At 40.0% G+C, this 26,869-nt stretch overlaps 3 protein-coding genes and 1 long non-coding RNA gene across 5 annotated transcripts in view; 2 read left to right on the top strand and 2 right to left on the bottom strand.

Moving 5' to 3' along the window:
* Nucleotides 1–215: 215 nt before the first annotated feature.
* On the bottom strand, nt 216–2,175 carry LOC102078262 (V-set domain-containing T-cell activation inhibitor 1). Its single transcript, XM_005463509.4, has 3 exons — nt 1,974–2,175; nt 865–1,221; nt 216–626 (listed from the first exon to the last, which is right to left on the bottom strand). Exons 1-3 carry the CDS (start codon nt 2,047–2,049, stop codon nt 535–537), a joined length of 525 nt encoding a protein of 174 aa, XP_005463566.1. The 5' UTR covers nt 2,050–2,175; the 3' UTR covers nt 216–534.
* Nucleotides 2,176–6,447: 4,272 nt separating this feature from the next.
* LOC109201365 (myelin-oligodendrocyte glycoprotein-like) overlaps nt 6,448–26,869 on the bottom strand; it is a 29,584-nt gene continuing 9,162 nt past the window's right edge. The window contains exons 1-3 of one of the 2 annotated variants that reach the window (XM_019357028.2): nt 8,255–8,477; nt 7,439–7,777; nt 6,448–7,031 (exon numbers count right to left, since the gene is read on the bottom strand). In XM_019357028.2, the coding sequence (XP_019212573.1) occupies nt 6,850–7,031; nt 7,439–7,777; nt 8,255–8,327 (594 nt within the window). In that variant the 5' untranslated portion in view covers nt 8,328–8,477 and the 3' untranslated portion in view covers nt 6,448–6,849. Of the gene's footprint in view, nt 7,032–7,438; nt 7,778–8,254; nt 8,478–26,869 lie in introns of those variants that run through there. The other variant, XM_025905830.1, reaches the window with a different exon arrangement.
* LOC112846355 (uncharacterized) lies at nt 10,939–20,462 on the top strand. The gene is made up of 3 exons (XR_003219292.1): nt 10,939–11,039; nt 12,211–12,470; nt 20,168–20,462. It is a non-coding gene; the product is annotated as an uncharacterized LOC112846355 (long non-coding RNA).
* On the top strand, nt 22,346–25,537 carry LOC100697304 (butyrophilin subfamily 1 member A1). The gene is made up of 2 exons (XM_005463508.4): nt 22,346–22,794; nt 23,653–25,537. The coding sequence occupies exons 1-2, from the start codon at nt 22,740–22,742 to the stop codon at nt 24,168–24,170; spliced, it is 573 nt and encodes a 190-aa protein (XP_005463565.1). The 5' UTR covers nt 22,346–22,739; the 3' UTR covers nt 24,171–25,537.

Raw genomic sequence — 26,869 nt, forward strand, 5'->3', positions numbered from 1 at the left:
AGATGTTGTGACTGTTTCATGAAGTGCACTGGACTGTTTGAGATGTGATCGTGTATGAGAGTTCACATCCTCTGACCCACCAACACACCAGTCGTGTCAAACAGCTTGTCACCCTCTGAGTTTGGGAAAGAGAAATCCCACATTCAGCACAATTTAATCCATGGATGTGATTTAAATTTTTTATGCAGCATGGGAACAAACAGGAAAGAGGGGGGTTTTTTTCTCAGTCTGGTTCACCGCTGGGAACGTGTTTATCAGCAGCTCCAACATCTTTAGAGCCCATCACAGTGGATGATGCTGCAATTATACTCTAGTTTTGTGCTTGTTTCAGCCACTTATTGGTCAGTTTCTCAAATTCTAGAAATGTTTTTATGGTAGTGATATGAAGTAACATTTATTTCTGTACATTGTCAGGTAATGTCTTGAGCCTTGCTGAGCGAAAACATCAAGCTTGGAATGGCAGAATTTCAAACTTGCTGCAGGCCGCAGGCTGGTAGGAATCCTGTCTCTGATGAGCATTAAGTTTTCTGTAGATCACAAAACCAGCAGCAGCAACCAGAACCAAAGCAGAAAGTGATCAACTATCAGTCCAACAGATCCATCCTCTGTGTGTCCTCCTGTCTGACCTGCAGGTGAGAAACAGGTGTGAGGTGTCAGCTGTCAGGTAGGTGATGAGTGAAGAACAGAACAGAATCCATTTCCTCTTCAAACTGCTGTCAGACATTATCTACTGCACTCTGATCACATCACTCAGACCAGCTGCTTTCTACAAAGTCTCATCAACAACATCTTTAGAAACAAACATCAACAACCAGGAAGCAGCTTCACCTCTGATCACACACACACTCAACTCTACTCACTCACCTGGAGGATCAACATGAAGGTAGATGATGCTGATGGGGACAACACTGTGATTTTCTCTCTTCCTTTGAGTTTTTGTTGTAAAGACATGGCATTGGTATGTTCCAGTGTCATTAATCGTCACATTGTTCAGAATCAAAGACACGTCTCCATCCTTCATCTGTATGTCCTGCAGATCCACTCGGTTTTTAAAAGATGGATGCTGGTTTTCCAGATCGGGCATCTTATTCCGATACACAAAAACATATTCTTCCTTGAGGTCAGTTTTGCTCCACTCTATGATCATGATGATGTTGTTGTCTGGCGCTTGACATGGCAGAGTGACATCCTGTCCAGACTTAGCTGTGATATTTTTCTGGTCTGAAAGAGGAAACAACACAGAGCCCAGAGGTCAAAGGTCAAAGTAAAACAGTTCACTTCTCCAGAGGACACTGGAGCTAGACACACTGGGTAAACCACCACACAGTGGACACCAGAAATGTTGTTTAACATCTTAGGTTTACTTCTGCCCTTTACAACCTTAATTTATGAACTCTACAATCAACAATAGTCCATTGATTATACAGTTAGGTTTGTTATGGCGAGTAGAGCCATGACATACTTATGACCCCGATTTCAGGAAGAGCTTCTAATCAAAGGACAAGCGACTTGTCTTATGTGCCAAAAATTTGGCTCCTATGCTTGTGATCGAGTTTTACATTTATTAAACCGCTGAAAAATTTGTTTGCTTGTGTTTAAGATTTCATCCTAAAGAGAATATTTTGATTTTATCTTGTCATCCATTTGTGCCATTAACTCAACTGAACTGGTTTCATGTCTTATGAAATTTTAAAGAATTTTACATATTTATCATTTGTATTATTGCTAGTTATATTTTCAAATAGCTCTCAAAGGCCCTGAATTCTTGACTGAGTGTAGTACAACATACAGGACGTCTACCAGTCCGTGCCTGGCCCCTCTCAGTGTTCCTTCACTCTGCTATAGACGACCCCCCTAAACACAACACCAATCACAAGCACTATAAACTACAGCATCTCTAATATGAAATTTAACTCATGTTACTAAGTAGGAACAGAATCAACTAAATCCAAAGAATTACTGACACGTCCTACCTGCAGATGTAAACTCCAGGAGGAAGACAAACAGCAGTCCTACATTCCAGTGTAATACAGCTGTTACAGGAGGCATTCCCACATGAGCAATCTGACAATCCAGCTGTTTGCTACGCTGCTATGTTCCAAATAACTCTGTGTTTATTAATTCTATATTCAGGTTTATAAAGAAACATGTTTTCTGAGCTAATGAATGACTGAATGGGGGGAAAACCAGTGGCTGTCGTTTTATCACAGAAGGAGGTGTTTGAACAAAGAATAACAAGACAAAGGGGCGGTACAGAAATATTTTTTTAATGACTCCAAACTTTATGGCAATCTTAAGCAGCCCTCTAGTGAAGACAGACCAAAGTGGCCGTCAGCACATGAACAAACAGAAGTACATATTTCGTTTGTTATGATCCTCATGGACTTTTCCCCCGTCTTTCTTTCCTTTCTTTAATGAAACTAATAAAACTGACTGGCCACTTTATTGGGTACAGGTTGCTGATATATGATAGCATCACACTGTTGCTGCAGATTTGTAGCCTGCACATCCATGACATAAATCTCCCGTTCTAAAAACACCCAGAGCTCCTCTTTTGGACTGAGATGTAGTGTTTGCAGAGGCCAGGTGAGTACAGTGAACATCCATCGGAAGATGGGTACACTGTGGTCATAAAGGGATGCACATGGTCAGCAAGAATACTCAGTTAGGCTGTGGTTGAGGAAACTGAACCACTAATTAGCAATTAAGCTGCAGTCCAGTCAGATAAAGATGTTTCTGCTGTGTTTAGTGTGTGTGTGAGTCTCTCTGTGTTAAGATTGATAGATGTTTGTGTATTTCTCCTTACTTTCCACTAGTACCTACCAATCGGTGTTTATTAAAACTGAATAAAGAGCTGGTTAAACATCATAAATGTTAGAAATCTGTGGTTGTAGTTTAAAGTTTTAAAGGAATAAAGATTTAAAGGATTAAAAAAATTAAAGTAATATATTTAAGAAACAGCAAAAATAAATAACTAAAAACCAAATGCAGGACCCGCGAGATGCATCTGGCCCTTCAGTTGATTCATTTACACTTCAGTGTTTATTAAAGAACCCTTTTCTCTCATTTCACTTTGACTACAGAGAAACTACTGCAGTGGTTAAGTCCCCACCTCCTTTACAGGCGTCCTGGTTCTGGGACATATTATTTGGATTAAAGTAACCATGAGTAAAGGAGAATTAGTTCCACTATAATAAATTCATAATAAATGAATAAATGGATGTGATAAGAATAGGAAAGCATGTGTGTGCATGGAAACATGTGCATGCATGGAAATGGATGTGGGAAAAATGAGAGCCAGAGATAAAGGAGCATGTCTGGACAAATCCATAACAAAGATATAAAAAGGATGTGTCAGAAGAGTACACCGTCCTTACACTAGTTTCCTGCAGATGAGTCGAGGAGAAAGATTGTGGCAGGTCAACCTTTAATGCTAAAGCAAAGACTTCAGAAATGTGTGTCTCCCACACTGATGACAAGAACCAATCACAGTGTTGGTCTTTGTCTCAGCAGGAAGTCTGTGGTTAAAGCAGCCTGATTACTGCAGTCACACATCAATAATCAAACCACCTGCAGATCACTTCCTCTCAGCTGAACCACAGTCAGGTACAGAATAATGCAAGCTGTTTCCAAAAACCTGAAACATCATCGCTGCTTAAGATAAAAAAAAATAAAATAAAATACAACATCATTGATAGTTACTGTTGAGATTATTTCAGATTACATAAGAAAAGTTTGTCCTCAAATCTCAAAAAAGGGACTGTCATTGAAGGCATCTCAGGTACTGATGTTTTCATGTATTTACTTCTGTCTGTGGTTTCCTGACTGACTTCAGTCCCACACCCACAGTGTGTGCTTAATGGTACCAGTGTTCCCCTTTAGGTTGGATGTAGATTTCATTTCTCTCCATCCTGCTGTTTAGGTTTAGCATTTTAAAACTTTATTCTTTGCTTTATTCCAGTAAAACAGAGAAACCTGTGCTTTAGCTGAAAACCACAACTCTGGCATCCTGTCACAGAGGAGGGTTTGACTTTAAGTGACTGTGAACGGTTAAAGTGTTGATATCACCGAGAGTAGGATGAAGAACACATCTGTGCTGTGGTTGCTCTGTAAGTACACTGTAATGATTATGTATGAAAATTTGTTGATTCTCCACCACAAACATCCAGGTTGGTGTAGAATCAGAGGGGGATTAGATCAGTTTTCATCGGGGGGAACGAGAAGAAGAAAGAGGGTCAAGAGGTACTCAACAATCTTTAAAACAACAACTAACTAAAGTAAAAGATATGGAGTACAAATGCTTAATATACATCCAAATTTCCTCATGACTGTGCTTGTTCTGCATCAGTGTGTAACTCACCACAGTCTGGTGGTTACCTGTTTTCTTTGGTAAATATCAAACTCAAATCAACCTGAGTGTCATTTCTCTTTAGTTCTAATCTCACTACTGAGCTGCTCAACAAACCAAGGTCAGTAACCTTCTTCTGTCACAGTTTAAACATGACATAAACGACACATAAAGTAATTCTTTATGCTTTGCAGTAGCATGATGTGATAATCATTACAGTAATTTATCACTGGGTGTGGTAATGTATGACCTTATTATAGCTTCAGTTGCACTAAATCATCCAGTATTTGATGTTAACCAGAGACGCAGATTATCTGACACTTATTGAGTGATTGTTATTGACAACAAGAACATTTAGTTTGTGTACTTGATGTATATCCTCCTCAAAGCTCATCTGACTGTGAGTTCGAGCAGCTCTCAGCTGTTTGAAGGGCAGTCTGTGTCTCTGAGCTGTGAGGAGGACGACAGCTCTGCTGGATGGACTCTGAGGAGAAACACAAGCAGAGACACCAGAGCTGAGTGTGACAAGTGGGGAAAGCCAGCTGGTTCTTCCTGTAACATCAGCGGTGTCCTCTCATGGGACAGTGGAGTTTACTGGTGTGAGTCCAGAGAGGGTCCCATCAGTAACATGGTTAACCTGACAGTCACTGGTAAGCTGAGTGTGTGGAGTTAGTGTTGATGAAGCTGTGTGTAAATGGATGAAATGCTGTAGTTTGTCTCTGTGTTGAGGTGGATCAGTGATCCTGCAGAGTCCTGTCCTCCCTGTGATGGAGGGAGATGACGTCACTCTGCTCTGTAAAACAAAGACCACTCCCTCCAACCTCCCAGCTGCTTTCTATAAAGATGGCTCCCTCATCAGGAAGCGGCCTACAGGTCACATGACCATCCAGCATGTTTCCAGGTCTGATGAAGGCCTCTACAAGTGCGACATCAGCGGTCATGGAGAGTCTCCATCCAGCTGGATCACTGTCACAGGTGAGGAGCTTCACTCTGATTAAACCTCTTTTTTCATCCACATATTAACCTGAACATGTGAGATTCTCTATGCAGGTAAACCTATAACCGCAGGCTCACTCTTCACCTCTACAACCCCACCCCAGCTTCAGCCAATCCAGCCGACCTTGTGTTGAGAGTTTTCTTCTGCCTAGTCGTTTTCACTCCATACTTCATCTCCACTCTCCTCGTGGTGTCTTTGTATCGACACAGAGCCAAAGGTAACAGTCTAAATTACCTTGATTACATACTGTGGTCAATTCAACGTAAAAAAGTCTAATTGCGTGCTTTTTTCTTTTCGTGCCCTATCCTTGTGGAACAACCTCCCTCAAAATATTAGGCAGGCATCTGTTCACATCTTACATGTCTTAAGTCTTTGTCTTTTAGTTTTTAAATTCTTACTGTTTTTAACTTGTAGTGTGTTTTTACTTGTACTGCTATTTATCCCTTTTTATTTATTCATCTTTTTAGTTTCAAATAGCTGTTCAGCACTCAAAAGCGCTTTATAAATAAAGTTATTATTATTATTATTATTATTATTATTATCAGATCAGCTAAGAACTTCGATGACATCGTGGCGGTCACCACTGAGCATCACTTCTGAGCTTCAGAGACTCAGCTCACGATATCAGATCACTGTGATTAAATTATATGGGAAATCATTGCTTTAAGGTGGAACTAAAATGTAAGATGTGCACACTCTTTATTTTAGTGCAATTTAAGATGTATTATGTATTTACAATATAAAATGTAGTGTGTTGCAGAAGTCAATGAAACTGCTATCTTTGTGAACTGTTGGGTTATGTTTATAGAAGTTTCTGGTATCCTCTTGAAACTTGGGATCACGACAAAATGTGTAATGTTTAACCAGATTTCTTGAAAACCTGATGAATCTGCATCATTATCTGGCAAAGATAACATATAAACAAGTGTGACAGCCAAAGAAAGACTTAAACTCCTGCCCTCCCACTTTCAGGCCACCTTATCAGACTTCACACAAGAAGAATCAAGGCTTACTGAAAAATGTGATTTAAATGTTTAATATATTATTACTACATTATAATATTATTACTATTGTTATTATTTATATCTATTGAAAGAGTTGTTAACCAGAGACTTGACTAACAGTGTCTAAATTCAGAAACAGGTAAACAGCACACCTTAAAAACAAAATCAAACAAAACATTTATTTTATGTATTTACAGCAAACGTATTTAAAAGAAAGTATTAACTGGATAGAATTTTGAGTGGTAGATTCTTCCTGCCACATGATGCATTTGTTTCCACCCATTGGGGACACTTGTTAGCACTCATCCTCCAGCTTCATTGTGCTAACGTGTTTATAATACCAGGCAGGACACAATTATTTCCCAACTTCTACAACACTTCAAACATTGGCTGCTCTTTAGTTTTGTTCAATGGAGCATTTCTAACTTTCAGTGATGGCACATTGTTCACGTTTGTAAAACCAAAGAAGAATTTGTATCCACAAATGACTAATGATGTACTTAAGTAGGGGGATACTTTGCTTTGTTCCTTTGTCTTATGTACATTAGAAAAACAAGAATAACTATGACAATAAAAAGTAACACAGCACACACAGACACATCATCTATATTTGAAGGAGACCTGTCCTCATCCCCTCTGTCCTTGTCTCTCCACATCTGTATGTCCTCTTCATCCATGACACCTGCAGAGCAGACACAATGTGAGGACCGATGTAACAGTTGTGTCGTTATTAATTTAGTATTGTAACACTTTGAAACATATCAACAGCTCATTTAGAGGCTTTGGGGCACATGAGCAGAAAAAAATCAACCAAGCTGAATTTTTTTGTATTTGTTGATATCCTTTTCCAAATGTGCCTCAGCTCAGCAGGAAGTTAGTGAGTTAGAAGTGAGTTTGAAAGCACAAGAATCAGAGATGAGATCATCTGGTGATGCTCTACTCATCCTAATAACCTTTTGTGTTATTTAAGGTTATGTAGGACAGCAGGTGCAGGTTTCACTGGGGACTTTGTAGCACTGTGGTACAATTAGGCTGAGTGGCTGTTAGATAAATTCCACCTCTATCAACAATCCTAACAAGCAGACTCACCTGATGCTGTGATGTTGAGCTTGATGAAGCACTTAAGCTCATCAGTGCTTTTGCTGAATAAAATCCGACACTGGTATGTTCCTGCATCACTGATGCTGAGGTTCTTTAGAGTTACAGAAATGTCTCCATCCTTCATGGTCGGCTCTTTCAGCTCCACTCGGCCTTTAAAGGACTCGTGCTGGTCGTTTTCATACGAGCGCCCATTTCGGAAGAAGAACACGTACTTGTTGGACTCAAACTCAGGTCGGCGCCACTCCAACACGGCAATCTCTGAATCTGCTGGATGATGACACTGAAGAATGACGTCTTTTCCAGGCTCCATGTTAACCTCTGTAGGATCTGAAGAAACACTGACTGTTTAGTATGAACGCCAGGAGTAACTAAGGGAAACAGACAAGATGCATACAAGGCAAAAATCCAGACTTTCAGCCAGTTTTGAGGCACTTTGTCTCTGCATACTTTTTCAAATTATTTTAAAGAATTTTTAAATAATTTTTTCAACTTTTAAAATGTAAAAAGCAACATTACCTTTATTTCTTATTGAACACCACTGACACATCTACCTGGCTTTTATTAGGCGTGGCCAAAGTTTCAGATTATGAGCAATGTTTTTGCTTTCACACTTTCATTCTAGCAGTTTCTGGTTTCATCTGCTTCAGACTCTCGAGGTCACATGACTGTAACACTGACAAAGTCAAGACTTTCAAACTCTTAATTTTGTTGTACGTGTTTACAGTGACAGTAAAGGTGAATGAGTTTAAGAGCACAGTCACAGGGACACGAGGCCGCTGCTTTAATAGCAGAGTAAAATCTCACCTGTACACACGAACAACAGAAGGCAGGCAAACAGCAGAATCCAGAAGAGCATCGCAGATGTTCCTGAACACATCTCTCATTGCTCTACAGATCCCAGATCAGGTTGTTAACAGAGAAGCTGAACAGGCTATGAGGCTATGACACCCACAACGCCCACTTTAAGTGGGTGTTTCCTTCAAGGAGATTTATGAGTGACGGACAGTCACATGACTTACAGGGACTTTTTTTTTTTTTAAATAAGATTTTCAAGCTCACATCAAGCCCTCGTGCCAAAACTAATTTTAAACTTATTTGCCAATTAAAGTCTTTTGTTGAAAGGATTCCTGAACTGACCGTTCATCACTGTTCATCGTTCATCACAGAAACATAAAAAAGAAGAAATCTGTCAAACTGAAACCGCTGAAGGAGAGCATGAAACCATGACTGTATCATGTGACGTGGTCTTGTTCACCGCAGAGTAAAGCAAGTATAGATATAGAAATGATCAAAGTACTTTAGGTACTTCGAATATTGTTATATCATTACTATTTAAATATTTAGCAACTTTAAATATTTAAATAGTGTAGATATAGAAATAATTTAATTAATGAGCACATTGTAGTTATTATTTTTATAGTACTATTTTTAGTGCTTTTCCCCCACATGTAATTGTCAACAACAGCTCTGAGGTCATCCAGTTTCCTGTTTCTGATGAAAGTTTCCCTGCAGGGTTAATAAGACAAGTAAGGAAAGAAATAAGTTTTACATAAGTGTCGGTACGACAGTAAATATAATTTGTATTGTTCTGTTCACCTGTGTAATCTATTTGTAGTTTGATTAGGTTAATAATTTAGTAGTTTTGTAGCTGTAAACATCCTGACATGTTGGTTTGAAGTTTTCCATGACTGACGGCTCTGTGGTTAATCATGTGCATCTTCCTCTTCTGTCCTCAAGTCACTCGACAGCTCTGACAAACAGAAGCTGTCAAACTGTCACTGCGAGCCATATTTTAGACCGAGCTTCAGTTCAAAACAATTATAAATATTATTTGACTACAGTATGGATGCAATGCAATGTTTTAATGATGTCAGTAAGTTTCATGTTATTTATAGTTTACTTCTAAGGGTGGTGCTATGCTGTTAACGCTACAGCAGTGAGCTTTTTTACAGGGTCAGTAACCTTTGATCTCACTTTTAGTTTTTCTTTTGTGTTCATGGTTTTCAGACAGAAGTCTGATGGAAAATGTAAATCACTGTGGTCAGAGAGAGAGAGTTAGGGGAATCCACAAAGAGTAAAAATAGCTTGACCTCAGCCACAGACTGGAAGCAGCAGGAACTTCTTTCAGTGGTTTCAGAACAGACTGTGTGAGTGTGCCATTTCAGGAAAGTTAAGGACCTGGGCCTCCTACTTACATGTGCATTATCACACCTGGTGGATATATTTAACCTCTTTCACAGAACAACCATGTTAATTTCCTGTAATATTAGTGCCGCAGAAGAGTAGTACAGTTATATACAGTTTTGGTCAAGTTACTTGAAAAAAGTAAGTAGAACTAATTATTGATTACTTCCCCCCAAAAGTAATCCTGTTACTTTACTGATTGCTTATTGCTTATTTTCAGTAATTAATTACTTAGTTACTTAGTTACTTTTTAAAAACCCAATTTACAACCTGAATAGGTAATAAAGCGATAGATCTTTCTGCCCAATTCTACTTTTTCTGCAAAATCAATAATATTAAATGTAATCAAATGGAAAAGTTCTTTTAAATTTATTTTATTAATTTTAATCTTTTAACTTTATGCATCAAGCAAAAATTAAATTATATGCAACATTCTCTGACTGGAAGAAATTTGTTTAACATTTAAACCTATTTTCTGCACATTCCAGCACATAAAATAAAATATTTTTTTGTGTTTACACTCACTCTTTCAAATAAATGCAAGTGAAACACAGCAGAAAATAAATAAAATCAAAGACTCAGCGGTCCTGTTGCTCTATTTTCACCTGTATAGCAGGTGGAGGTTTACCCTGGTGCAGGTGTGCCGCAGCGGTCAGTTGAAGAATCCACGAGTTTGTCTGTGAATTTCCCATTACGTCGTAGCGCACTCGGTGTTTGCTCGGAAGTTTAAGATTTTTTATTTTTTGCTGTAAAAAGAAGTTTTCTTCCCACCTGTTTTCACCAACAGAGAGTGTCACCAAAATCCAAACTCAAATATGTGTTCACATTTTTGATTTAATTAAAGTAATATACACTCACTGGCCACTTTATTAGGTACACCTTCCTAGTATTGGGTTGGACCCTTTTTGGTTTTTTTTTTACCTTCGTACTGCTTTAATTCTTCGTGGCAGAGATTCAACAAGGTGCTGGAAACATTTCTCTGCAATTTTTGGTCCATCACTCGCTTCCACAATGGCCCAAGGGTGCTCTATTAGATTACGATCTGGTGACTGTGGAGTGTGGGCTATTTGAGTGCAGTGAACTCATTATCATCTTAAAGAAACCAGTTTGAAATACTTAGTGTGTTAACCTGCTGGAAGTGGCCATCAGAAGGTACACAGCAGTCATAAAGAGACGGACATGGTTGGCAATAACTGTGCAAAAGGCCCCGTAGTTACGGTTTTATTCTGTTCAGTTGGTAGTTTCACCTGTAGTTTCTTAGAGTGGCCAGTAGAGGTCACCCCACCGCTTTGTATGAGAGAGACTGTGGGCAGGGAGAAACGTGGGCAAGGCACCTGAGCGTTTCTGCTCCAGGTTAGCAGCAGAGAATTGGTCATTCCGTGAGAAGTGTGCGTTAATGAGCAACGTAAGTTTGTGATGTGTGAGGATGTGATGATAAGATGTGTTTGGGACTGTAACTGAGGTCAGGGGGGAAATGTTTCTGTCTGTGCCGCTAGCGGGTGCTAAGCTAAGCTAAGCTAACTCTCCTGCCGTGTGGTTGGGTATAACTGTGTACTGGGTTAGCTCTCTCAGTGGGTCTATCTGGTTGTTCAGTGATGACGTGACGAATCCTACTTCCGGGCCTAAAGTAGTCTGCGTTTAATATGGCTTTTGTGTTGTTAACATGTTTAATGTTTTGTATTTTCTTCTATTTAATCTCAAAAAGCTCCTAAAACAGTCAGTGATCACTGTTGACCTCCCTCGGCTTTTATTACTGCTAATCATTTATTTAAGCTCAGTTTTTAAAACCTTACGATGTAACTACAGCACAGCCCATGTAGCAGTATATGAATGACTAACCTCGTATTGTGGATGGATTATCTTACTTGTTCACCTGGCTGAAGTTTAGTCCTTTTACAGCATCCTGCCATGCGATTACATTTGTTCCTGACCGCCGAGAACACTCACGTTAACTTTTATCGAGTGGAAAAAAAGTTAGCTTGTTTATGTTATGCTAACATAGCTGTGTCGCTAGCGGTCACGTAGCACATCATTATATACCAGCTAGCCAAACTTCAGTAACCCTACAAACGTCACTGCTGTTTAGTTTTCTGTCTTCATTTATGTTGGAAGTGATAACAGAGCTGTACGTTTGAATTTTTTTCCAAAACCCCGCAGTCAGGACATGCTATATTGTATTTAGATAGAAGCTAGCGAGCTAACTTCCTGCTAACTTCTAACGCCGTTAAATGTCATAAATTCCATTTTCATGGATGCCTGGATGTTAAACTCAATTGTTACACCTGGTAGAGCAGAACACTGATCATTTTATTAAAGATGAAAGACTTTAGACAGTTTTTCAACTCTCAGTAATGCCACAGTGATCGTTTGATATATAGACCTGCAGCGGAGTTTAGGCCCAGACACGGCTAGTGACGTCAGACTGAACAACCGGATACGTGAGTCGTGGGTAATATATGGCCTATGGTATTAAAAGGGATGTTAGTTTATTTCCCACCAGTGTTTATGTTGATGTACTCTGGAGTTATTGATGTGAACACTTTAGTAATGTAGTATTTTCTTTCTGTTCCTTTCAGAGACCACACACACACACATACCCACGCACCTAAACCTGTATGCAATACCTGCTCCTCTGACAGTCCTTGGTACCTTCAACTGAGTGAAGTCAATACAAGAGTCTGCACTATCCTCGGTGTCTTCATTGTCTCCCTTCTGAACATTCATCCGGGCCTTGAGCAGTGTTCTGGCCGACACTCCGGGGAGTGGTAGCTGCAAATCTGAGCTAGCCCCTTACAGTCCTCCCAGTCCAAGCTATCTACCCAACAATAACACTCAGGTCGGCTGTGATGTTTAAATGATACTCATTGTGTTTGTCAAGGAAATCCTCCACACCGTCACACCACAGGCTGAACTGTTTGTGGAAAGCAGGATGGATTCATGCTTTCATTTTGACCCTACTATCTAAATGTTGCAGCAGAAATTAAGATAAAAGAGCGTGTGGAGACGATTCAGCACCTATAACTCAGAAGAAGATGTCAGTGGAAAAGAAGGCCAGGTCAACTGGAAACAGTTGCGTGTAACCAGTGTTTGTTTGAGGTCAAATGCAGTCTGGAGGAGAGGGGAGAAACAAAAGCAAATATGTGCAAAACATTCATGTAAATCTTGAAACCAGCACATTTAATCAGACTCTAGTTAGCTTTTAATGACTGACTTGGCAGCAACACACACAGACACAGACACACACACACACACAATGACATCTAGTTTGAGGAAAACTTCTGTTTTCACATGCAGGACATTTAATCAGTTCAAATCCATTATTTACATTATGACAGTGCATGTGTAAGATGACAACCTCAAAGCTGACAGTCAGAAAAAAAAGAGAAAGAAAAAGGAAAAGACAATAAACAGACAGAGCTGAAGTAGAAAAGCACAATCGATCGATAACTGCTGCACCTGTAAAGAAAAAACACTTACAAGAAAAATCAAACAACACCTGGAAGAGAAAGAAAATATGAAAACGCACAACTACACCAATCATCACAATACACCAATGTGTGTGTGGTAAATCACAGTATTGATGGAATCATTTGCTGAATGCAGAAAGAGAAAAGACATGAAAAACAACATCAGGGAGGTAAAACAGACATTTCAAAGTGACCTAAAAACAACATCATCAACCAGAGAAAGAAAAAAACAGTAAAAACAACATGAAAGAGCAGGCTTTGCAAAGTCATGTGGAGGGAAACTGTAACCTCAGACACGCTGAATGCATACGATGTAAGTACAATTCCTCCAGTTTCATATGCAAAAAAGAATTATTGAGCTACCAGGCTTTATAAATATTTATGGTAAAAACGGAGCGTTCCCGCTCCAATAGGCCTTAAGGGACCAGCAGTAACTTTTCATGTAGACATGTCAGTTAAGTCAGTGGAAAAGGAAAGTGAAAAGGACAAATCAGAAAGAAGTGTTTGTGTCGACACAGATCACCTGACCTGATGACAGCTCAGGACAGATCAGGAACAGGACCTTGCTCCTCTCTAGGATCTCCTTGTAAACTGGTTGTTGACGCTGAAGTCTGCTTGTCTCAGCTCCCCGTCAAGGCTCCTTACCTCTTTCTGTTCAAGATGTTCAATTTTGACTCACAATTTGTCACTTTGGTCCAGACACTTCCCTCCCAGAAAATGGGCACGATGGAAGCTGATGTTTTTTATGGTGTTCTCCAGATATTTAGGTGAGCCTGAATAGACCGTCTCACCCTTCATGTTATATGCCTGGAGCTCAATATAAGCTTATCTGATTTTCTTCCAAGAGCCGGGTCATCCCCTCTGTGAATGTTTCCACCTGCTGCCGGCTGATTGAAATGTTTGTCATGAATGTTGCGCCACCGTGTGTGATACTGCCAAGCTTCTTGTCGATGTCTCACATGAATACAGCAGCATTTTTTTCACCCTTTAGAAGTGCAAAATATTCCAGTTGCCTTCTTTTTTCTGTACACCAAAATCCCAACAGCAGCAACAATGAGATGCAGGCTGGAAACTGATAGCCAACTAAAAGTCCAACAGATCCATCCTTCTTGTCTGCATCCTTCCTGGCTCCTTTTCTTTGAACTGCAGGAGAGAAACAGGTGTGAAGTGTGTCGTGTGTGATGAGTGAAGAACAGAACAGCAACCAGCTTCACTGTAAGGCTGTTTCCTGATTCTCACTGAAAACCTCATCAATACTCAAATAAATAAATCTACTGTGGCCTGAACTGGTTAAATGATCTTCTGTACATAGTCTGCCACACACAGAGTTTCAGAGTGACCACAAAGTGACTGAAAAGCTCTGACGATGCTTACTCTGTCAGCTTATCTCTTTTGTTCTCGCTGTGATTACTTTCAGGGTAACACTCATGTTAAAGCACTCAGGTTAACACAGTGGTGGCCAGCCGGCTGGGGCCGTAGGTTCTTGGCAGCTTCCTCCCACAGTTGAAAACATGTACAGGTTATGTTAACTGGTGAGTCTAAACTGGTGTTGATGGTTTTGTGTCCGACTGGTAACCTGTCCAGGCTGTACCCATCTCTAGCCCTCTGACCTTGAATTTGATAAGTGGAAGTGGGCTGGGTTAAATCTCACTAGCAGGTGGCGCTATTGCTTTGTCTGTTCATAGGTTGCACTGTGATAACCAATCAGGGCTTAGTAGAGTCAGAAGCAGGAAATATTTCTCGCATGTGCGCTCGTGATGGTTTAAGAGTCATGAATGAACCCAACTCCATCCTTATTTATGACTTTGTGGAAAACACTGCCCGTGAGTATTTTGAACAGTTGACATGTTTTCAATTATTATTTTTTGGTACTTCACAAACAATTGTGATTTTTATGGAAGTTAATTTTAAGAAACAGGCGACTATGTAACTTCAGGTCTCATTGCACCTTGTTTAATTTTTATCACTCAGCTGTAAAACGTTCATGGAGGATTGTTGTGGACACTCAAGTTTGTGAATGTGATAACTTGAGAAGGAAGTGGAATTAAAAATCAATGCCATAGGTGCAGATACTAAAAGGTGGGGATCTATGATGAGTTTGAATGTCAGTGACCTTGACCTCAAGGACAAGGTCAGAGATCAAGTTTTCTGACAACTTTGTGAATGCACTAACTCGAGAAGGAAGTAGCTGATACCATAGGTGTAGCTACTAAAAATCTCAGACAAGTATAAATCTCAGGGATATCAACCTTAAGGTCAGAGGTCAAATGAAAAAAAAAAATCCTGTCAGGTGATGTAGGATATTGAAATTGATACCAGAAGTGCATCAACCCTGAGGCTGAGGTATATGTTTGATGATGTCTGTTAGTTTTACTATTTGCTTTTTGAAGGGCCGTCTTAATAAAGTAGACAACACACCTGTCACTGGTCAAAGAGCTGTCTGTCTGCTTAGCTGTGATTCACACAGTAGTAGCAGAACAGGAGGAAAGTGGATAGATGCACATATCTTGGCATTGTTGGAAATTGATATTTTACTTAAGTTTAATAATCATAACAATATATACCTGAAGCCAGGGCATCACTAATAAACTGGATGAAAGCAGGAAGAGCGAATTCTTACTCTTGATTTAACCTGCTAGTCTTGCTCATCGAGGGACAAACTGATAAAGAGGACACACTCGAGGCTTCACCTCACCTGCAGGTGTAACTTTCAGCTTGGTTTCCTGCTTCATCTCAGATCTCTGGCTGTGGTCTGTTTCATATGAGATGTGGCACTCATATGTTCCAGTGTCGTTAACGGTGGTGTTCTGCAGAATGATGGACATTTTTCCATTTTTCATGTTTGGGTCTTCCAGCTCCACTCGACCTTTGAATAATTCATGCTGGTATGTTTTGTAAAGACGATCTTCCCGGAAGAAAAAGACGTAATCGTCTGCTTTCAGGTCACTCTTGGTCCATGCTACCCGTAAGATGTTGCCTTCATGGGGACCCTGACAATCGAGAGTTGCATCCTCTCCAACCTCCACTTCTTTCTCGTCTTGCACTAAAAGAAAAAGAAAAGAATCCAGAAATACTGCACACCCCAAATTATAGTTGGATTAGTGTTGTTGGTTAGTGCATTACAATCATTCTGGACAGGCTTATATTTGCTACTTACAACCAGCACACTGTCACAGCCCCATTTTTCAATAATCCCAAACCTCATTTAAGTAAAACTTTGGGAAGATTATGGAAATCTGCCAGTAGAAAAGTTTAAAGGATGTTTGATGTGGCTTGGTGGTGGAGTGGTTAGTTCAGTTGTCAAATAGAAAGAAGATCCTGGGTTTGAATTCACTAGCTGAGGCATGTGCAGTTTGCATATCCTCTCTGTGCCTGCGTGGGTTCTTTTAGTAAATTAATCATCCATCTACCACTGATACACTGCTTGCAGCTGAAAGTACACACACAAACACACACACACACACACACACACACACACACACATACACACACACACACACACACACACATACACACACACACACACACACACACGCATGCTTGTGTGTGTCTTTGCTTAGAAATCTTTAAATTCTTCCCACAAATGCAAATATGTGACCACAATCCAAATGCAAATCAGATAACATTAGCTGTGACCACAGAGTGAATCTATATTAACAGTAGGCCGACTAGAAAGGCAAGAAATCCCCCACAGCTGTTATTTTTCGGGGAAGTTGGCAAAGCACTGACGAGAAAAATACTTAAATTTAAATGTCTCACCTGAGAAAAAGTTAAAGTGATGATGCAAACTAAAACAATCATGAGCACTGAGTATCTGTGATTTAGGGCTGTCACTAAATCAGGTTTTGTCTGTGTGGCTAAAAGGACACTATAATGATATTATTGGATGCGTGCTGTAGAGAATTAAAAAACAAAATAGTATCAGCTAACTGTTGCTGCTGAAAATACACACACACACACACACACACACACAGCTTGTGTGTGCCTTTGCTTAGAAATCTTCACAATCCAAATCAGATAACAGTAGCTGTGACCACAGAGTGAATCTATATTAACAGTAGGCCGACTAGAAAGGGAAGAAACCCCCCACAGCTGTTATTTTTCGGGAAAGTGGCAAAGCACTGACGAGAAAAATACTTTAAATAGTTTGAGGTCACGGGCCTCACTGTGTCAGAGGAAATCACTTTAATGAATCCATTGTTACTATGCTGTAAAACATTCCAAACAAAAGCCTTTTTGTAATAATATTAACTTTATCAAGCTGTTGCTTTAAGTACACAATAAAAATTAAACTTCAAATAAAAATGTAGATCACAGGTTATTGTAACAACATTTTCTAGTGAAGGAAAGTTAAAGTAGAAATAAATAAATAAATAAATAAATAAAAACCTTGGCTACATCAAAGAGTCAGTGTGCCTAAAACTAAAATTCCCGCATTCCTCTGATCACCTGTGAGTCACTGTCTCATATTATCATGTTAACACCACATACTGCATGATTTCTCTGCAGCACAGAAACATGTGGATTCAATGATAACCAAGTGAAATGTACAAATGTAACATTACCATTTAAAAAACATAAAACATTTTCCACAGAAATACCATTAAATAATAACAATGTAAACATGCTCTTTCACTCACATGTAGACGGAAAAATGAGGAGGACTTGGCGAGTGTTCAGCTGTGACAGGAGGCTGTAGAAAATGGAGTGATTGTAGGAAGCATTAAGCTTTCACATGAATCGGGGGGGCAGGAAGGAAAGTAATGGTTAAGCCAAAGTGAGATCACACTTATTTAATGCTCTATAGTAAGAAAAACACAAAGACAAAGCTCCTCACTGTGATGAACATGATATGATATAAAAACTAAAACATTAGGAATCTGACATACAGTTTAGATGATGTCACTCATCTCAGGCTTTTTACAGGAATTTGAGCTGCTTTTGAGCAAAGGCAGCAGGGTCATGTTGGCTTCTATAGATCTGGTGCTCAGGGCCTCTGTGCTGTGCTTTAAGATGGCCATTTTCTAGACACTAGTAAGATTTCTTCGTTTTGTCCTCTGCCTGTGTGTCAGTGGTAGACTGCATGATTTTGGATGTTCCTGTTTGGTCTCATGTTCAGAGTCACTCTGTCACCTCATCTTGGAGTATCATCTTCCTGATTTATTCATGGATGCTGTCCTGATGGCTCAGGTCTTATTCCCAGTGTTGTTGCTGTATTTTTAAAAATGGCACAAAATATGAAAAATAAAAATTCCTCAGGAGGAGGATGATGGATCTTGTTGTGTTTTATTTTTTTATTCCATCCGTAGCTTTATCTAAAAATGAGGAAGAATGGTGCCGATGCTTTTGTAACTGATGGTGCCTTCTCTGTTTGGCTGTGACATCACTGAGAGGTCAGGGTCGTGTCCCTGACAGGCCTGAGGGAGGAAAGAGAGGACGGGTGTTTATACAGTTTCACTTGTCTGTTTTCATCACTTTCCTTTCTTCGTGTTCCTCCTTTGTTCTTTGTCTTTGGCTCTTCCACCTTTACCTCTCCACGGTTCTGCATCAGCATCAAGCACACCTGTGGTTCATCACCCCAACTTTCCTCCTCATGAACACAAAGTGAAACCAGAACTGTTTGTTTATTCTGCATCGATCTACAGCCCGATCGATCCAACAGTGTCTGTGGAAGTTATTTTCCTCTGATGTTTTTTCCAACTCAAACCTGAGTGTCATTTGTCTTTGGTTCTGATGTCACCGCTGATCAACACAAACCTTCTGCCGTCACAGTTACTTTCAGCTGCTCACTATTTTACCACAGTGGAAACTTCCACTTTTTTTCATGCTAGATGCCCTTTGACACGACGCCCACAGGATTTCTGTCTCTTGAGTGTTGTGGTTCACATTTGCCTAATAAGTGAAGGCTGTTGAAGTGAACCACAACTTTCTAAGTGCCCAGTTCTGTTTTCTTTCTTCACTGTAGTGTGACACAATAATAGCAATCCAATAATTGATCCATGGAGCCTGCTGAAGGTTTTGCTGAACCTTTTCACCCCTTTACTCTTTTTAAAGCTGCAGTTAAGCCAAATTGTGCCCCAGTTTTGGAGGATTGTATAGGTTCCTCCATCACCCTCACTAACTTGAACTGGAGAACTGGATGAAAATGAATATCTAATCGACTTCAGACTGTTCACATTTGTGCACTTGTTCATGTTTGACTCTGCCTCATTTCAGTCCTCATTTCACCACACTTCTGTGTGGAACAGAAATTTTTGTTTTTGGACAAGGTCAGCAAATGCTTGAAGCTCTTTTTAAAAAACATATTTAATTGTAGAATCAATTAATCCATTTTGTGTGATCTGGGACCATTTGATTAAAATGACTGATACAAATACTTCAAAGTTGTTGGTTTTATAACAACAAAATACTTCAGTTGAAACAGAAATCACAAAAATAGAGAATAAACCTGCTCATATTTGACTCCTCTTGTTTTTATTTGTATCCAGTGCTGTGGGTGGATAAGATTCCTGATTGTCTTAAACTTTGACATGAAGGCGAAATGCTGCGTAACAATAAAGTGTATTCCAGATGTGAACACAAATAGCTTTTTAAGCAGATGTTTGCTGTGCTTGCATTACTTTCTTTTCTGGAAGTGTATAATTTGAGTTGATCTTAATGAACCACTGGGTCACTCTCCAGGGACAGACTGGAATCAGAGACATGTGGAGACAGTTCATTTCCAGGTGGGGGAGTCGGCTTGTTTCCACAGCATTCATGAAAGATGACCACAGTCCTGTTCCGCTTTTTGTCTACAACAGGAAATGGGCGTTTCATCTCTGAAACATTAATACACAGGCAGAAGATCCACTGAAACAAAATGTTGAAGCAAAGCAAAAGCAGGTCTTGATGTAGATGTAGGCTGATTATTTCTTGGTCACTATTTCTTTAGTATAAAGATAAAGATAAAGATGACCTTTATTAGTCCCACAGGTGGGAAATTTGTTAATTTGTTTTTACTTTTATTCACTGAAATGCATCAATTGCATGTGTCTAACTCAAGTAATACCCTGTCCTGATGTCCTAGATCCTCCCAGCAGAGATGTGAGCAGAGGAGGAGACATGCGGCTCTTCTGATTCCTTCTTTTTCAATCCCTCCATTTAAAAGCACAAGTTCACACTGCAGTAGTTGTGCGTCTTAAATATCTGCACATCCTCTACAGAGAAAACAACTGTGAGTAAGAGGGACAGCTCCATTTAAAATGTATTTATACTTCAGTTTGGTGTGATATATATTGGGACATTTATATATAAGAGCTATTTTGTGATATTTTGTATTACTGAATATGACACTTTACCTTGTTTGTTACTGTTCTTATTTATTGGAGCAACTGTCATCACATACTTTCCTCTGGGATTAATAAACTATTTCTCTAGACTGTTTCTTTGAATCTCATTTATGCTCCAGATCAGTTTGCAGACACTGAAAGCACAGTAAGGTGGTTTAAACGATTCAAACTGCTGCAGATGATGTTTACCTCAGATTCTTAGTAGTACAGAGAGTTGGAAGGAGAGGATGCCTTTATAAGGTATTTCTATTTTACACGTTTTACTAAAGGCTATTCTATTCTATGATATGAAGCAGAAAGCGCTAAAGCACAGATGTGGATTGTTGTTATTACTGTAGAGTCTTTACCTTACAATATAAAATGCGTTGATGCAACCGTTGTTGTGATTTGGTGCTATATATCGTATTTTTCTGACCATAAGGTGCAATATCAGTCTATTTTCATACATAAGTTGAAACTAAACAGTAAGATAAGTCAAACGTTATTCAACTCATTCACGTGTTGAATTCTCTCCCCAGTCTGCATGCCAAATATCCTTGGGCAAGATACTAACCCCAAAATTGCCCTCCGATGCGTTCATCGGAGTGTGAATGTGTGTGAATGTTTATTAGTTGCACTTGTGTTTGGAAGTGCTTGTATGAATGGGTGAATGAGGTGTGTTGTATAGAGCGCTTTGAGTACTCTGGGAGAGTAGAAAAGCGCTATATAAGAATCAGCCCATTTAACAGGTGTCATTTTGGGGTCCTTATACACAGAGAATAATATTATGTTGAAGCACAGTGGGCGTTACTCTCCGAGACTCCTGACTACGGTAGCCGTAATGCTCCAACAATCCATCAAGCTGTCGTACTAAAACATTTTGACAGATTTTTGAGTGTACCACATAAAATTGGTTTGAGGTCAGTAAGCACAACCAGAATTTATACATAAGGCGCACTGTCAATTTTTGAGACTATTAAAGGATTTTAAGTGCGTCTTATAGACCGAAAACTCTGGTAAACAAAATTAAATTGAATTGTTTGCCTTTTTGTTTCTATGAGTCGCCTCACAGTTTTTCCTTCCAGATCTGATGTTAAAGACTTTACTCTGTGTCCTCTAACTCTCACATTATGAAAGACGGGAGTTTAAGATGCAAGCCAGCATTCCCAGTTTGATGTGGTTGGTTCCTGAATTGTCAGTGGATGCCTGGATGTGTGACCTCTTGGTACATGACAAACTCTTTTTTTACAGTTAAGTTGATCACATTATTAAAATTAGAGTTTGTAATAAACAAAAATCCTGTTGGCTGTGGTAGACTCTTGCATCTATAATCTGATGATGATCTGAGGTCCTGTTCTTCTCTGCCATGATCAGAGCCTCTGTGCTGTCCCTTTAATCTGGCCTTTTTCTAGCCACTGCTAGGATTTCTTGATGTTTTGTCCTCTGTCTGTCTGTCAGTGGTACATTACATTATTTTGGGTCCTCCTGTTTGGTCCCAGCATCTGTCTTCAGCTGTCAGAGGAACTCCATCAGCTCATCTTGGAGTATCAGATGGATTTGTCATCAAATGACTAAATCTGAATGAATTTCCATGACTTTTAAGTGTTTGGGGGGGATTTTTCCTAAGGATTATAAACTGGTTAAAACCCAGGACAGAAATAATATAATGATGTAATCTGTAGCACATCTATCTGTAGTTTAAATAAAGTAATCATATAGTATCCACTTCACAGTTAACACAGAAGAGTCATTATATTCAAGCAAATCTGAACCATATTATATCCTGTATATTTGTGATAAATACGTTCGTAGTTAATAAACATTAGAAGTAAATTTGTGCTAAAAACGGTTAAACTGTTTTGGGTTTGAAATCTGACCAGAGTAAGACTCCGGTACCACAAACGATCTTTGTTGTGTTGGACGTGCAGCATCAGTAGCGAGGGAGCGCTGCCCCCACGAACACGTGTTGTGAACAAGTGCTTCGGCAAAGATAAGAGAGGAAACAGCTCATGCACACGTTAAAATTGCCGTGCGCGCTTGTGCCTTTGGAAACCTTTGGAAAGAAACAAGCCTTACAAAGGAAAAAGATTTATAAAGACAGTACAATGAAAGAAAGGAGAGGCGGAACAAACTGCGGTTGCTGAGGTCTGACTTGTGAAAGCAGCGCCTCCTACACAGACACAGACAGGTCTCCTCTTCAATCACATCGCGTCAGTGCTCACAAGAGAGAAAACGGACATTAAACTATCGATGTAATTAGTCTCGTACATCGATCGATCCGCCACAACTCCACAGTTTCATTAGGTGATTGCGCCGCGATCTTCTACAGGAATGTCGCTCGCGTGGATTGTGTGCTTTTCGATGATCTGGACTTCACTTTCAAACGGTAAACAAACATAACCTGGCTGATTTATGTCTGTGTGTTTTGTATTTTTTTTTTTTAATTTAATTAATTTTGCGCCAGCAGTGGCTTGAAGTTAGGATGGATGTGACCGTGTCTGTTCTCCTCAGCGCAGATTTCAGCTGTTAGTAACAGACCCGCCAGTTCGTCATCATCGTCGGTGACAAACGAATGTTTTCGTAAACTTTGAGAAAGTTTACGAAATTCAGCAGATCTGCGTGTTTTGGTTTGTCATCATCAGAAGATGATATATGAACATGAATGTAAAATTAATTCAAACGTGCAGGTAACCAGTGCCACCTGTCAGATTTCTGCTCTGTGCTGGGATTCCCAGAGGAGGTTCGGCGTGGTGGTGTTTTTCCCCTGTCGAGGGTTCAGTTTTTGTGGCCTGAGTTGGACGTTAGTCATCCTCTGATACGTATTTGGAGTTTCGTCTGACGATGGAAGCTGGTCAAAGGTTTGTCAGGGAAACGTGATGATCTGTCTCAGAGTTTTGAGGACTTGTCGTTGATCAATGTCTTAAAATCAAAAGCAGTGTGGATGAAGCGACCCTTATGGGAATAATTTATTGTAATTTCTCATGACAACTTCTCTCATTCAAAATAACTTTAATCTTGTCGGCTGTAAATGTTTTGACAAAAAAGCCTCTTTTGGAAGTTTGACCTTAGTTTAAATCCCTTTCCGCAGATCTGCGTGTTTTCAGTCTCACCTGCATGTTTGATGTGTCTGTGTGTCCACTCATCACATATGAAACTCTTTGCTTCGACGTGACCATTTTAGGGTTTTTCACTGTAGTTTCCTTTGAGCTGAAGCACTAATGACTGTTGTTCTGTTGTGGTTTAGATCCACAGGAGGTGATCACAGTGAAGCAGGGAGAGGACGTCACTCTCCAGTGTTGGGGTTTTGCAGATGCTCCCATCGAGCTGCTGGAGTGGAGCAGACCTGAGCTGACAGACTACGTGTTTTACTACAGAGAGCAGCGCTCCTATGAAAAATATCAGCATCCGTCTTACAAAGGCCGGGTGAAGCTGAGAGACCCGGAGATGAAGAATGGAGACGTTTCAGTGATTCTGAAGGAAGTCACCTTCAATGATACGGGCAGATATGAGTGTTTGGTTGCAACGAGGAGAACGAGAGACAAGCGGAGCTCCATCATTGTCAGGGTGGAACAGACTACTAATGATACCTCGGGTGGAGGAAAGACTGAGAGAGAAAACAGGGATGTTGGAGGGAACATGGAGAGAGAAAAGTGGCGTGTTGGACAGATAGCAGCAATAGTGATTACAGTGATTGTAGCAACCGCATTGTTTTTTCTTTTTGGGGTGGTTGTAGCTAAGGTGGGACAGCAGGTTCACTACTAATGGGAGGGTTTGTGTGGTTTGATCCCCGTCTGCTCCAGTCTGCATCCTAAATATTTTCAGTGCAGATACTTACCCTAAGTTGCTCTCAGATGCAGTTATTGGAGTCTAAATGTTAGACAGAAAGCTCTGACACAGAAAAAGTGCTGGTGTGAAAAAGGAGAAAGGAGGCAAAAGGGATTAAAGAGCTTTATTAAAGTTTCTATTAATACTAACTAAAAGAGACGGACAAGCTGCTATCACCATTTAAAGAAACAAAACAGAACTCAAGTGTTGGTCAATTAACTGAAGAGTAAGTGGAAAAAGGTTTGGTCACCAAACACTGGCAAGACTAAACAATCACCAAACGAAGCGCACTATGTGCAAACGTCAACCACACAGCTCACCAGCTACAACCACACAAATGGCACTCTGGCCCAGAGCTCACCTTTCCCTGGGCTTAAATACTTTTAATTACTGATGTGAGTCAGCTGTGTAAAAGAGAAAGGTGGCACCTCAGGGAGAAGAGAGTGTAGGACACGCCCACACTGTCATCTTCAGGAGGAGGCCCTGCTCGGGCCGTAACCAATAAATACAAACCTGTGGTTTGTCAAATGACTACGATAACCAAAACAATTAATCAAGTCCGTAACCGTTGGATCACCAAATTGTAGGCTTTCCACCTACTAAACCCCGTAACAACGGTTAGGCATCGCCTGCGGAAGCTGCCAACCATATCTCAATGGGTTCAAAATACTGACCGAGGGTGGCCGCAGACCCTCAAAACAATGCCCCATGTGATAGGCAGGCCTTTTTGAGCCATCACATGTGGAGAACACAGCAGGCAGAAGACCTTACTGGAACAGTTTTCAGGTGGTTTGTCAGGTCAGGGGTACCGTTTACTGATTATTGTCGTCTCCGTTGCTTCTAACACAAAGATCAGAGACAAACAAACCCGTGAGGATCTCCTGCAGAGCGATGAAGCTGGAAACGAGCTGCACTGAAATGTCACCTGATTCTTGAGTCTGCTGTTACTGTTACAGTTTGAGTTGATGGTTCAATCCCCAAAGTGTAAATGACTACAGGAGAAAATATAACTACAACACAGCTAAAGTGCAATTATTTTTATTAAACTGTAACTCTGAGCTATTTTAATAACTAATATTTTTGGAAAAATGTTTGAGGTGCTGCAAAATATTTTGTTTTTTTTCTAAAAGTGATTATTTGGTGCTAAACAGCTGTATGGCTCATGTGTTTTTCCTCTATTTTAATAATGGTACAAACACTGTGCTGTATTTGTCACTGAACACTTTACAACTCCATGAGATAAAATATTTTATAAGAAGTTTACAAATGTACAATTTACAAGTGTTTAGTACTCTGAGCAGCATGAACAGGGACTTGAATTAAAAAAAATCTTGACTTAAACTGATTCTGCTCACTGATGAGGACAATCTTCCCCTGGACTGTGAACAAACACTCCCCTGCCCACCCACCTCACCAATCTGAGCCATGATCATAGTGACCATCATCACTCAGGACACTCACATACAGACTCTATACTCAGACCTTCTGCACTGCTACCAAGCACTTTGTTCTCCAATGTGCCTCTCTATTGTTTGTGTGTGTATTCCTCTTGACGGTATACATCTCTTGTGTTTGCTGTTTATTCCTGATGTCTTTACAAAGTTTTGCACAGTTGGCGTGGTAAAGCACAGATGTGGATCGTTGTTATTACTGTAGATCAGCGGTCCCCAACCCCCGGGCCTCGGACCGGTACCGGTCTGTGAGTCGTTTGGTACCGGGCCGCGAGAGTTGAGGCTCAGGTGTGAAATGTATGGTTTTCAGGGTTTTTATCGGTTTTCAGCGTTATTTTGTTATCGTTTTTATCGTTAACTCGGTTTTCCTGGGTCTTTTCACGTGTGTTATGATAAATCTTCTTTTTTTCGGTACCGGCACTAGTTTTATTTTGTTGTATTTATCTGCGACACCTCATTGCTGGTCCGTGAAAATATTGTTGGGCATAAACCGGTCCGTGGCGCAAAAAAGGTTGGGGACCGCTGCTGTAGAGTCTTTACCTCACAATATGAAGTGCTTTGAGGCCACTGCTGTTGTGGTTTTGTGATATATAAATAAAATGTAATTGAATTGTTTAGCTAACTTCTCTTGATGTTTTGTCCTCTCTCTGTCTGTCAGTGGTACATTGCATGATTTTGGATGCTCCTCACCTTCAGAGTCACTCTGTCAGCTCATCTTCAAGTGTCATCTTCCTGATTTATTCATGGTCGCTGTGTTGATGGTTCAGGTCTTATTTCAAGTGTTGGACTGACTGCATTTACAAATTGGCACAAAATCTGAAAAATAGAAACTGCTCAGGAAAATTTTGGATGATCATGTTTCATAATCCTTCCTGAGGTTTCTTTACAGATGAGGAAGACAGTGCAGATGTGTTTGGAACTGATGGAGTTTTCTCTGTTTGGTCATCAGACTGGTGAGGGTGGTTTTTGGTGTTTACACGTGTTATGACACATTCAGAGTTCAGGGTCATGCCACGTGGTACTACAATGGCCTGTGGCTTTCATAGGAAAGAGGGAGGTGAAATGACAGTTTCCTTATTACAGAGCTACACTGGCCTGTTGTTAACAGTTTTTATGACTTTAGAATTTCAAACTCTATACCAATACTCAGAAAAAGTCTCAATAGGTGATTCTTCAAATCCAACA

Source organism: Oreochromis niloticus, linkage group LG3 (genome assembly GCF_001858045.2).
Source record: "Oreochromis niloticus isolate F11D_XX linkage group LG3, O_niloticus_UMD_NMBU, whole genome shotgun sequence".
NCBI classification, from domain to species: Eukaryota; Metazoa; Chordata; class Actinopteri; order Cichliformes; family Cichlidae; genus Oreochromis; species Oreochromis niloticus.

Excerpts from the sequence above, each read along its gene's own strand:
- LOC102078262 (XM_005463509.4), bottom strand. The coding sequence starts at position 2,049 with ATGCCTCCTGTAACAGCTGTATTACACTGGAATGTAGGACTGCTGTTT. Across the intron at positions 1,222-1,973 it reads CCTGGAGTTTACATCTGCAG|ACCAGAAAAATATCACAGCT; the intron begins GTAGGACGTGTC and ends TTCCTCTTTCAG. Across the intron at positions 627-864 it reads CCTTCATGTTGATCCTCCAG|GTCAGACAGGAGGACACACA; the intron begins GTGAGTGAGTAG and ends TCTCACCTGCAG.
- LOC100697304 (XM_005463508.4), top strand. The coding sequence starts at position 22,740 with ATGTCGCTCGCGTGGATTGTGTGCTTTTCGATGATCTGGACTTCACTT. Across the intron at positions 22,795-23,652 it reads CTGGACTTCACTTTCAAACG|ATCCACAGGAGGTGATCACA; the intron begins GTAAACAAACAT and ends GTTGTGGTTTAG.